The sequence below is a fragment of the Delphinapterus leucas genome, chromosome 5 (assembly GCF_059928025.1).
Source record: "Delphinapterus leucas isolate spDelLeu-1000000601 "Yukka" chromosome 5, BTC_Dleu_Yukka2, whole genome shotgun sequence".
NCBI classification, from domain to species: domain Eukaryota; kingdom Metazoa; phylum Chordata; class Mammalia; order Artiodactyla; family Monodontidae; genus Delphinapterus; species Delphinapterus leucas.
The window spans coordinates 38223248-38236269 of NC_143133.1; the positions used below are offsets into that span (position 1 = coordinate 38223248).

General features: G+C 39.2%; 1 protein-coding gene across 9 annotated transcripts in view; it reads right to left on the bottom strand.

Moving 5' to 3' along the window:
• CLNK (cytokine dependent hematopoietic cell linker) overlaps positions 1 to 13022 on the bottom strand; it is a 187577-nt gene that overhangs the window by 22745 nt on the left and 151810 nt on the right. For all 9 annotated transcript variants that reach the window (XM_089911668.1, XM_089911669.1, XM_089911671.1 and 6 more), the window contains 2 exons: positions 11673 to 11754; positions 7661 to 7701 (listed from right to left, as the gene is read on the bottom strand). In XM_089911668.1, coding sequence (XP_089767794.1) covers positions 7661 to 7701; positions 11673 to 11754 — 123 coding nt within the window. The remainder of the gene's footprint in view (positions 1 to 7660; positions 7702 to 11672; positions 11755 to 13022) is intronic.

The following is a 13022-nucleotide window of genomic DNA, read 5'->3' on the forward strand; positions in this document are numbered from 1 at the left end:
TAATGGCAGTAATCTTTGGAAAGTTTTCTTTATATAAAACATTGCATTTGAGTTTTATAACTGCAAGAAATAGGACTGTCCTACTTGGAGAATAGAGGATTACATTAATAAAGAGGTTGACACGGTAAATGGAAGAACAATAAAGAGAACAATGTGTAGGTGGGCAATAAAATTAGGGTAGTCTAATAAAAATGGTATGGGTTGTAGAACCATACTGATATCAATATTTACTAATATTTGAAAATTCTCATGTATATAAAGCTCTTAGTACAGTGTCTGATCCATACTAGTCACTCAATAAATGCTACTGCTGTTAGTGTTATTAGAGAAACAGCTCTAGATGTTTCTTTTGAAACTTAGAATAAAACCATTGTTTTAAGCAGCTCTCCATACTTATTAGCAAATTTTAACCTTACCCTTACATAAAATTTAAAAAATAATTTTCTAAGTAAAGAGCCATATATTTCAAAGAACATTTATAAAATGCAGATAGAAAGGATAACGTTAATGAACAAAAACTAAAACAAACAAAAGAGAAAAGAAATCATCTACCACCCCAAATTTAGAGAGTAATGTTACTATTTTGGAGTATACCAAGCCTTTCTGGATTCTCTTACAATATATCAAAATCATTTTCTTTTTGTCCTGAGATCCATCTACTTAGCCTCTTAATAGCTTAGCTTGAATTCATTTATCAGAGAATTGAGCAAAGTCTGTTTATCAAGTAGTAACTTAGATATCAAGAGTAACTGAATATTTTCAAATTTTTTTCTCATTTGTTAGATAAGGATAATGATATCTACATTGACAGAGAAGTAGTTATCATGAGTCTAAGTGAAGAGTACTGTCTCCCTCATCTGAAGTGTTCAACTTAAAACCAGTAAGCTTTAGCGAGCCCACTAGACTCAGAACACTATGTGTGCCTGGATTGTGTGCTATTTTCTGTACATCTAATTTCTGCAAAGCACTGGTGACCCAAGGGTGAATTTTTACCCAGGAGAATGAACATCACTCAGTAAGCTGATAGCATCACAGAGTTCAAGCACTGGGTAGTTAAAGGATGGGGCTGTCTCTATTCTGTACGCTTAGGGCCCACCCCAATGGGGTATAAACCATGTGCTTGATGGATATTTGGTTTTTTCTTTTTGTTCTTAAAATATTTTTAAAAGTTAATTTTTATTGGAGTATAGTTGATTTACAATTTGTGTTAGTTTCTGCTGTATAGCAAATTGAGATATTTGTTGACTAAAAAAGGAATTAATGGTATTTGAAGGCACTGGAGGCCAAAACATTTCCTTTGTCCACCCCAGGCCATTTCTTTAAGCAGCCTGTTTTTTCTAAGATGAGTAGAGAACAATCTACATGACCCCAGTACTAATGATCCACTCCAGCCAGAGGGTACTTGACTGGACTCATGTCTTTGAAGACCGTCCCACTTCACTAACACTGCTGTTCCATTCCTTAATTGTTCTTTATTTTTAGCAATATTTTCTTTTTAACATCTTTATTGGAGTATAATTGCTTTACAGTTTTATGTTAGCTTCTGCTGTATAACAAAGTAAATCAACTATAAGTATACATCTATCCCCATGTCCCCTCCCTCTTCTGTCTCCCTCCCACCCTCCCTATCCCACCCCTCTAGGTGGAGACAAAGCACCGAGCTGATCTCCCTGTGCTATGCAGCTGCTTCCCACTAGCTATCTATTTTACATATGGTAGTGTATATATGTCAGTGCTACTTTCTCACTTCGTTTCAGCTTACCCATCCCCCTCCCCGTGTCCTCAAGTCCATTCTCTACGTCTGCGTCTTTATTCCTGTCCTGTCCCTAGGTTCTTCAGAACCATTTTTTTTTTAGATTCCATATATATGTGTTAGCAGGAAGTATTTGTTTTTCTCTTTCTGACTTATTTCATTCTGTATGACAGACTCTAGTTCCATCCACCTCATTACAAATAACTCAGTTTCGTTCCTTTTTATGGCTGGGTAATATTCCATTGTATATATGTGCCACATCTTCTTTATCCATTCATCTGTCGATGGACACTTTGGTTGCTTCCATGTCCTGGCTATTGTAAATAGAGCTGCAATGAACATTGCGGTACATGACTCTTTTTGAATTATGGTTTTCTCAGGGTATATGCCCAGTAGTGGGATTGCTGGGTCATATGGTAGTTCTATTTTTAGTTTTTTAAGGAACCTCCATACTGTTCTCCATAGTGGCTGTATCAACTTACATTCCCACCAACAGTGCAAGAGGGTTCCCTTTTCTCCACACCCTCTCGAGCATTTAGTGTTTGTATATATTTTGATGATGGCCATTCTGACCAGTGTGAGGCGATACCTCACTGTAGTTTTGATTTGCATTTCTCTAATGATTAGTGATGTTTAGCATCCTTTCATGTGCTTGTTGACAATATGTATATCTTCTTTGGAGAAATGTCTATTTAGATCTGCTCATTTTTGGATTGGGTTGTTTGTTTCTTTGCTATTGAGCTGCATGTGCTGCTTTTATATTTTGGAGGTTAATCCTTTGTCAGTTTCTTTGTTTGCAGATATTTTCTCCCATTCTAGGGTTGTCTTTTCATCTTGTTTATGGTTTCCTTTGCTGTGAAAAAGTTTTTAAGTTTCATTAGGTCCCAATTGTTTATTTTTGTTCTTATTTCCATTTCTCTAGGAGGTGGGTCAAAAGGATCTTGCTGTGATTTATGTCATAGAGTGTTCTGCCTATGTTTTCCTCTAAGAGTTTTATAGTGTCTGGCCTTACATTTAGGTCTTTAATCCATTTTGAGTTTATTTTTGTGTATGGTGTTAGGAAGTGTTCTAATTTCATTCATTCAACTATGTTGAATAATAGTGGTGAGAGTAGGCAAACTTGTCTTTTTCCTGATCTTAGAGGAAATGGTTTCAGTTTGAGAAACCATTACGTGCAAATGTGAGAATGATTGAGAATGATGTTGGCTCTGGGTTTGTCATATATGGCCTTTATTATGTTAAGGTAAGTTCCCTCTATGCCTGCTTTCTGAAGAGTTTTTATCATAAATCGGTGTTGAATTGTCTTGACAGACTCTTTTGCATCTATTGAGATGATCATATGGTTTTTCTCCTTCAGTTTGTTAATATGGTATATCACGTTGATTGATTTGCGTATATTGAAGAATCCTTGCATTCCTGGGATAAACCCCACTTGATCATGGTGTATGATCCTTTTAATGTGCTGCTGGCTTTTGTTTGCTAGTATGTTGTTGAGGAGCTATGCATCTATGTTCATCAGTGATATTGGCCGGTAGTTTTCTTTTCTTGTAACATCTTTGTCTGGTTTTGGTATCAGGGTGATGGTGGCCTCATAGAATGAGTTTGGGAGTGTTCCTCCTTCTGCTATATTTTGGAAGAGTTTGAGAAGGGTAGGTGTTCACTCTTCTCTAAATGTTTGATAGAATTCTCCTGTAAAAGCATCTGGTCCTGGGCTTTTGTTTGTTGGAAGATTTATAATCACACTTTCAATTTCACTGCTTGTGATTGGTCTGTTTATATTTTCTATTTCGTCCTGGTTCAGTCTCAGAAGGTTGTGCTTTTCTAAGAATTTGTCCATTTCTTCCAGGTTTTCTATTTTATTGGCATATAGTTGCTTGTAGGAATCTCTCATGATCCTTTGTATTTCTGCAGTGTCAGTTGTTACTTTTCCTTTTTCATTTCTAATTCTATTGATGTGAATCTTCTACCTTTTTTTCTTGATGAATCTGGCTACTGGTTTATCAATTTTGTTTATCTTCTCAAAGAACCAGCTTTTAGTTTTATTGATCTTTGCTATTGTTTCCTTCATTTCTTTTTCATTTATTTATGATCTGATTTTTATGATTTCTTTCCTTTTGCTAACTTTGGGGTTTTTTTGTTCTTCTTTCTCTAATTGCTTTAGGTGTAAAGTTAGGTTGTTTGAGATTTTTCTTGTTTCTTGAGGTAGGATTGTATTGCTATAAACTTCCTTCTTAGAATGGCTTTTGCTGCATCCTATAGGTATTGGGTTGTCATGTTTTCATTGCCATTTGCTTCTAGGTATTTTTTGATTTCCTCTTTGATTTCTTCAGTGATCTCTTGGTTATTTACTAGTGTATTGTTTAGCGTACATGTGCTTGTATTTTTTACAGTTTTCTTTCCTGTAATTGATATCTAGTCTCATAGTGTTGTGTTTGGAAAAGATACTTGATATGATTTCAATTTTCTTAAATTTACCAAGGCTTGATTTGTGACCCAAGATATGATCTATCCTGGAGAATGTTCCATGAGCACTTGAGAAGAAAGTGTATTCTGTTGTTTTTGGATGGAATGTCCTATAAATATCAATTAAGTCCATCTTGTTTAATGTATCATTTAAAGCTTGTGTATCCTTATTTGTTTTCATTTTGGATGATCTGTCCATCGGTGAAAGTGGGGGTTAAAGTCCCCTACTACTATTTTGTTAATGTCGATTTCCCCTTTTATGGCTATTAGCATTTGCCTTATGTATTGAGGTGCTCCTATGTTGGGTGCATAAATATTTACAATTGTTATATCATCTTCTTGGATTGATCCCTTGATCATTATGTAGTGTCCTTCTTTGTCTCTTGTAATAGTCTTTATTTTAAAGTGTATTTTGTCTGATATGAGAATTGCTACTCCAGCTCTCTTTTGATTTCCATTTGCATAGAATGTCTTTTTCCATCCCCTCACTTTCAGTCTGTATGTGTCCCTTGGTTGGAAGTGGGTCTCTTGTAGACAGCATATATAAGGGTTTTGTTTTTGTACCCATTCAGCCAGTCTATGTCTCTTGGTTGGAGCATTTAATCCATTTACATCTAAGGTAATTATTGATATGTATGTTCCTATTACCATTTTCTTAATTGTGTTGTGTTTGTTATTGTAGGTCTTTTCCTTCTCTGTTTCTCTCCTAGAGAAGTTCCTTTAGCATTTGTTGTAAAGCTGGCGTGGTGCTGCTGAATTCTCTTAACTTTTGCTTGTCTGTAAAGGGTTTAATTTCTCCATCGCATCTGAATGAGATCCTTGCTGGGTAGAGTAATCTTGGTTGTAGGTTTTTCCCTTTCATCACTTTAAATATGTCCTGCCAGTCCCTTCTGGCTTGCAGAGTTTCTGCTGAAAGATCAGCTGTTAACCTTATGGGGATTCCCTTGTATGTTATTTGTTGTTTTTCCCTTACTGCTTTTAATTTTTTTTTTGTATTTAATTTTCTTAGTTTGATTAATATGTGTCTTGGCATATTTCTCCTTGGATTTATCCTGTATGGGGCTCTCTGCGCTTTCTGGACTCGATTGACTATTTCCTTTCCCATATTAGGGAAGTTTTCAACTATAATCTCTTCAAATATTTTCTCAGACCCTTTCCTTTTCTCTTCTTCTTCTCAGACCCTATAATTCAAATGTTGTTGTGTTTAATGTTGTCCCAGAGGTCTCTGAGCCTGTCCTCAATTCTTTTCATTCTCTTTTCTTTATTCTGCTCTACGGTAGTTACTTCCACTATTTTATCTTACAGGTCACTTATCCATTCTTCTGCCTCAGTTATTCTGCTATTGATTCCTTCTAGAGAATTTTTAATTTCATTTATTGTGTTGTTCATCATTTTTTGTTTGCTCTTTAGTTCTTCTAGGTCCTTGGTAAACGTTTCTTGTATTTTCTCCATTCTATTTCTAAGATTTTGGATCATCCTTACTATCATTACTCTGAATTCTTTTTTAAGTACATTACCTATTTTCTCTTCTTTTATTTGGTCTGATTGGTTCTTACCGTGCTCCTTCATCTGCTGCATATTTCTCTGTCTTCCCATTATGCTTAACTTATTGTGTTTGGAGTCTCTTTTTCACAGGCTGCATGTTCTTAGTTCCCATTGTTTTTGGTGTCTGCCCCCAGTGGGTAAGGTTGGTTCAGTGGCTTGTGTAGGCTTCCTGATGGAGGGGACTGGTGCCTGTGTTCAGGTGGGTGAGGCTGCATGTTTTTTTTTCTGGGGGGCAGTGCTGTGTACGATGGTGTGTTTTGGGGTGACTGTGAACTTCGTATGATTTTAGGTAGCCTCTCTGCTAATGGGTGGGGTTGTGTTCCTGTCTTGTTATTTGTTTGGCATGGGGCATCCAGCACTGGAGCTTGCTGGCCGTTGGGTGGAGCTGGGTCTTAGTAATGAGACTGAGATCTCTGGGAGAGCTTTTGCCATTTGATATTACATGGGGCTGGGAGGTCCTGAACTCAGCTCTCCCACCTCAGAGGCTCAGGCCTGACACCAGGCTGGAGCACCAAGGCCCTGTCAGCCACACAGTTCAGAAGAAAAGGGGGAAAAAAGAAAGAAAAATAAATAAGTAAAAAGAAAAGAAAAGTATTAAAATAAAAAATAAAAAAATAATTAAAATTAAAAAGTAATAAAAAAAGAAGAGAGCAACCAAACCAATAAAGAAATCCACCAATGATAACAAGCACTAAAAACTATAGTAAGATAAACATAGAAATCAGAAACAAGTCAGTTGCAGACAGCAAACCCCAAGTCTACAGTTGTGCCCAGAATATACCGCCTCAATTTTGGGAACATTCATTGTCTGTTCAGGTATTCCACAGATGCAGGGTACCTCAAATTGGTTGTGGGGATTTAATCCGCTGTTCCTGAGGCTGCACTGAGAAATTTCCCTTTCTCTTCTTTGTTCGCACAGCTCCTGGGGTTCAGCTTTAGTTTGGGCCCCAGCTCTGCGTGTAGGTCACCCTCAGGCTTCTGCTCCCACCCAGACAGGAGGGGGTTAAAGCAGTGGCTGATTAGGGGGCTCTGGCTCACTCACGCCATGGGGAGGGAGGGGTACGGTAGTTATAATTGGAATGCAGGTTGAGCCTGAGGTGGCAGAGAGCAGTGTGACGTTGCAAGAGCCTGAGGAGTGCCATGTGTTTTCCTGGGGAAGTTGTCCCTGGATCACGGGACCCTGGCAGTAGCAGGCTGCTAGGCTCCTGGGGTTGGTGGGAAAGGTGGCACATGTGGATAGTGACCTATGCTTGCACACAGGGTTCTTGGGGGCTGAAGTAGCAGCATTAGGGTTTCATGCCTGTCTCTGGTGTCTAAGCTGATAGCTATGGCTTGCGCCCATCTCTGGAGCTAATTTAGGCAGTGTTCTGCCTTCTGTGGACAGACAGGGAAGGAATTCTGGTTACACCGAATGGATTGACAAAAACTAAAAGTTTGCCAAAAAACAACTGTTGGAAAGGATGGGGAATGATGGGGTCTCACACGCTTTTGGTGAAACAAAGTGATACATCTACTTTGGAAAATACATCTAGTGCCACTGAAAAGAGGAATATTCTAAGACATGGCCATTTCACTCTTAGAAAAAGAACTTATCATATTAAGTACTTGGGAAAACATGTACATATTATACACAGGGCAAGACGTCAACAATATTGTTCACAACAAACTAACGTTCATAAGAGGAAAAACCTGGAAACACCTAAGTGATGGTATTTAACTATGGATAAACATTATATTAATGCGATGCAATGCTGCCTATCAATGAAAACAAGCGAATTACATCTACATGCATCAGCTCAGAGACTCTGAGATTCACAAAAGCTAAGTCACGATGCAGGAATATAGCAGTGTATGACTTAACCTACTTATTTTTATAATTCTTTCATAAAGTGTTCTTACCTCTGTTTTGTACACTCTGGTTGTGAGTCACGAACGAAGAGCTAAAGGAAATGTTACAATTGAAAGAACGTTAGTATTTCCCACGCTGGGTCAGTACTCATGGCCTGTCATATTTACAGAGCACTTTATATTTTACTGGATGAAAAATTGTCTGTTTTGTAAGGTTGATAAAATGCTGGTTCCTTCCTTTCTCAATACAGATGAACATTAGATATGGAACAAAGTGACTTACCCACATAAGTTCTTCCCATGTCACTTCAGTGAGCACACATCAAAATTCTTTACTTTTGGAAGCTATGAATTTAGACTTGCCTTGTAGCTACAGTCACTATAGAAAATGCTATGTGGCTGGATGGGGCTCCTACTCTATAGTAATTGTTTACCAGTTGAAGGAGAGTCAGCCATAGCAAAGAAGAAAAGAATAGAAATTATTTTATTCCTTCTTAATGTGAGCTAGGTAAGAAAACTGTGTGGATTATTACAAGGAAATTGATAAAGAAAAAGGGATTATAAAAACATAATAAAAGGCAAAAAACGATATGCATTTCTAAACACAATAATGATGCTACCAAGACTGTTTACTGGGACTTCCCTGGTGGCACAGTGGTTAGGAATCCACCTGCCAATGCAGGGGACATGGGATCGAGCCCTGGTCGGGGAAGATCCCACATGCCGCGGAGCAGCTGAGCCCATGCGTCATAACTACTGAGCGTGTGTGCCACAACTGAAGCCCATGTGCCTAGAGCCCATGCTCTGCAACACAGAGAAGCCACTGCAATGAGAAGCCCGCATACTGCAGCGAAGAGTAGACCCCACTCGCCGCAACTAGAGAAAGCCCACGTGCAGCAATGAAGACCGAACACAGCCAAAAATAAGATAAATAAATAAATAGATTTATTTAAAAAAAAAAAAGACTGTTTACCAATGGCTTTACTTAATGTTTGGCTTTGTGTAACACGCAGCTCTGATTTTCTGGTTCATTTTGTATTGTTGTTGGCATTGTCATTTTAAACTTTAGTTGCTCCTACAGTTAAATCTAATTACATGGAGCATGCTCTATGCCACGACTGTACAATTGAACAAAGCCCCTGGGTTAATTCAATGAAACCTAGCCCTTTTCCAGCACCAATGAAATCAACTGAGTACATATCTGGTTTTTGTTATCTCCACAGAAGCCTGGGGTCTTATGATTTGCTTGGTAGATAAAAATGCCATTAGATCATTGAACCACCACATTGTGCTGTCATCACTGGTTAGACTTCTCCTGCTATCTAAGCCTTCGATTCTGTTAAAACCGGGATCCCTTTACTAGGAGCCAGTGTACAATTTTGTTAAATATCTGGAAAAAAAATCACAGATAGCAAAATTTCACTGCCCTAATTTTTCTGCTCTAAATATTGAGAGAATAGGGATATCCTCTGAGGATATTCTAGGTTTTGTGTACAAAGTTTATAAAAATATAAGTAAAAAAAAAACTACCTAAACTGAAATAGAAATAATTCTTTCATTTTATAAACATTTATTGAGCATTTACCAAGTACGTGATATGTTTTGGGGGATAGCAAATGAATAAGACATGGCCTCTATCCTAAAGCAGCTTAATTTATGGAGGGAAGACATGATTATACCATAATCACAATGTGGGGTAAACACCACAATTGAGGTGAGCACAGCAGAAGATCCTGTGGTAGCAGAAGAAGGTCACAATCCAGACAAAATTGATTTGATTCTCAGGAAAGTCTTCCTGGGACATATGCTAACTGAGCTGACTTCTGAAAGGTGAATAGGAGATTGGTGAGGAGTAACGGTGTGTTCCAGGCAGAGGGAACAGCAGGTGCAAAGGCTCAGAGGCAAGAAAACATGGCTTATTCTTCAAGAGACCAGAAAGTAGTTCCTTACGGATGGAAGGTAGGGTATGAAGATGTATCATTAGAAGGCTACTGTTTCATTAGAAGGCTACTGTTTAAGCAAGAGTTGATGGTGGCTGGTTTATGTTGGGAGCTGGGGAAATGGGTAGAAATGGATAGACCCAAGACCCATTTTGAGTTGAGATTTGAGAATTTTGGGAGTTTTTAATGATTTGGATGGAAAGAGTGAAGATGGGAAAGACAGTGTACCATTTACTGAGGTGAGAAAGTTTGTAGGAGGAGAGCGTTGGTCCAGAAATGAAAGTAGAAATGAAGAGTTCAGTTTCCAACACTGAGTTTGAGATACCTGTCACTGATTTAAGGAAAACTGCCCATTGGGTAGCTGGATATATGGGTCTGGGGCTAAGAAGGGTGGTTGGGGCAGAGGATAGAGATTTAGTAATTATCAACATAGAGCTGACCCTTGACACTGTAGGGATGGATGAACTGCCTACACTCTTACTGATAGAAAAAAGGACATCAGAAGGATCTGAGGAATACCAACATTCAGAGTTCAGTTTTGGAAAAAGCCTAAAAGGGAGACTTAGAAGAAGCAGCCAGTTAAGAGAGGAAGAAAAATCAGGAGACTTTTTTCAATTAAACAAACAAACAAACAAAAGAAGCCAAACCACACTGAATAACAACTGCTACAGATGTGGGCCCAACTAAAATCTCATTATCTTTTCACTATAACATGATGTGTTTTTGTTTCCTTTCAGAAAATTACATTAAGAAAGAGTATGTACTTATTGTATGGGCAAGAGTTTTGTGTCAGATTGGGTCTTAAACTGAAAACAGCCTAATAAGAGTTATGAAACTGCAGTCCTAATGTCCACAGATCAAAGACTGAGAACAAAGTTGCTGAAGGTGTGAAATAGGACAAGAAAGTGAGGGAGAGGAAGGGAGTGGGGGATGGAGACCATGCCCCTGACATACAGGGCCTGGCAATGGCACTGAGAGCTGGTGGTTAGCGGGCACATGGGCAGGTTGAACAGGTCTGGCCCTGCTCTCAGCTTCACATGGAAGGTGAGTGACATTGCCCAAGGCCATGCAGTTTGTAAGTGAGGAAGCCAGGCAGTATGATTCCAGGGGCTCCCTCTTAAGCAATACTCTATTCCATCACAAACAGCGTATTATTAAATAATAAAAGAGCACCTTGACTGTGGGCAGGCACTAAGGAAAGTCAAGATTTATGGGCTGCATTTTTAAAATCAAGTCAGTGTAGGCATGATGGGCTACTGAAGAGTGGAGTTGGACTTGATTTCAATGGCAAGAGACTCAGTCTCTCTGGGCCTCATTTATTCCCTCTGGGGAATGGGTCAGAACTTCCTCTTGTATTCAGGGTGGCTTTAAGCTGTGGTCTGATGGATAAAGAGTTTTCCAAGTAGGGAGAGGGTGGAGAGAGGGAAATATGGGGGTGTGCTGTTATAGGCAGAGGAATAGCACATGCAAATGTCCTGTGTTGGGAGGCGGTGGAGAGTGACATGAACTGAGCTGGAGCCACTGGTCAGACTGGGGTCAGGAGGGCCTGATAGCACTAATTTTGGAGATTGTATGTTAAGGAAGCTACCACTAATGTCCGTGACCTTGGCCAATGAACCACCAGCCTGAGCCTTACTAGTCTCCTTGACTCTTCTGTTGGGATGACATTTGTCACAATAACCTGATCAGGCAAGATAATGGCGTTTAATCAGATTTATCAGATTTAATCAGATAATGGCATTTTCAACCCCTGGCCATTTATAAAGTGCTTTTCCAAAGTAATCGTCAGCTTCTGTGTGTCATCCACTGAGGCTAGTTAGAAAAGCCAACTTTTCTTCCCAGGTTGACTAGCCTCCATTCCAGTTAATCCTCCCTACTTAATATCCATGTTTTCAAATATCATCTCTAACATGCAATCAATCACTTATAAAGTGCAGGAAGAACAATGTTATTAACTTCAACAACAACTATGATTCACAGGTTTCCCTGGGGCCTCAACACTGGGCCTCATTATGAAAGGCCAGAGTTTCTCTTTCTCAGGAAGCCTCTGTGAGTCATCATCCCAGACAACACATGACCTGACCCCCAAGCCGGGACCCAGCAAGGGATTCCTGGCTCCTTACCTGGCAATGGCAAGAGGAATCTCTTGAGGACGTTGGTTTTGTGACAGGTGAGATAATTCAGGCTTCATCTGATGATGAGGAACTGTGTAAAGGCGTCACAGAATTTGGGCAGGTTGCAAAAGGAAAATGATAGGGGACCATTAGAAGTCTACTGGAGCTGCTATAATTTCATCCAAGTAATCTCTGATTATTAAGAGTAAGCTGTTCACGGTTAGTGGAAACTGTAACCCAAGTGTTCTGCAATAACCGTGGCTCCTGGGACTGGCTTCTCCCTGAGGTTATAAAAATTGCTTTGAATGTTGAATATTCAATAATATTATAAAAAATATTAAATTTGGAACTCATCCTTGAACTTGCCAATATATAGAATATGTCATTGGAAGGTATTTGGTATTGGAAGGGCTTGAAGTGGAAGTGGACTGAGGTTGAATTCTCCATTCAAATGAAAACTTACGTAGAAACATAAACAAAAATGTTAAGCTTAAGAACTATTCTGAGCAATGTAGGGTAGGGGGATGCCCGATGCTGGCCCAGGCACACCTGAATTCTCCTATCTCTCCTGTGATAGGGCAGACAGCTCCCAGGATTCTATTATAGACCAGCGGTTTCCACCTTTTTCCCACCAGATGTGCGTTTTCTCAGTTGTTCCCCTTTGATCTTCAAGTTTTGACAACCACAGGAACTGGACTTATTCAGTAATTACATATGTCATTGGTGTTACCACTTTTAATTTCCTTTTCATCCTGGATAGATTTTAACTAGCCATCCAGAATTACCAAGGGCACATAATAATACTATCATAGGGAATCCCATAAAACACTCTTCCAGTTGCAGTGGTAAGTAGTAAAGTTAAGGAAGCATAAACACTGACATGTCTTAATTTTGGCTGTTACTCTGTGCTGTGTCCAAGGTTGATCACAAACTCAATACCTTTGACTGAAGGGCTGTCATTACTTGAAAAGTGATTGCAGTCAGTGACTGGTCCACTAGTCATACATCCCATAAAATCATTTCAGGTCATCAACAGCCACCTCTGTGAGCTGATCAATGTCACATTGCTGGGTTTATAATCACTGAAGCCTGAGGCAACAACTCCTCAACATTTCAGTAGGATGCTGAGCTTTATTGTGGAAAAGGGTATAGTTTCCTTTAGATTTTAAAATTATTTAGAATTGCCAACAGACCCTCATTCCTCCATCAGAAACCCTTGGGAATCCACAAACCCAGGTTAGGTCCCGCTCCAGTCTAACTTTCTCAATGTAAAAAGAGCAGACTTGAGACTCACAGAGTCAGTGCAACTTGGCCAAAACACACAGTGAGCTGGTGGTGAGCCTCTGAAATCTTAGCCCA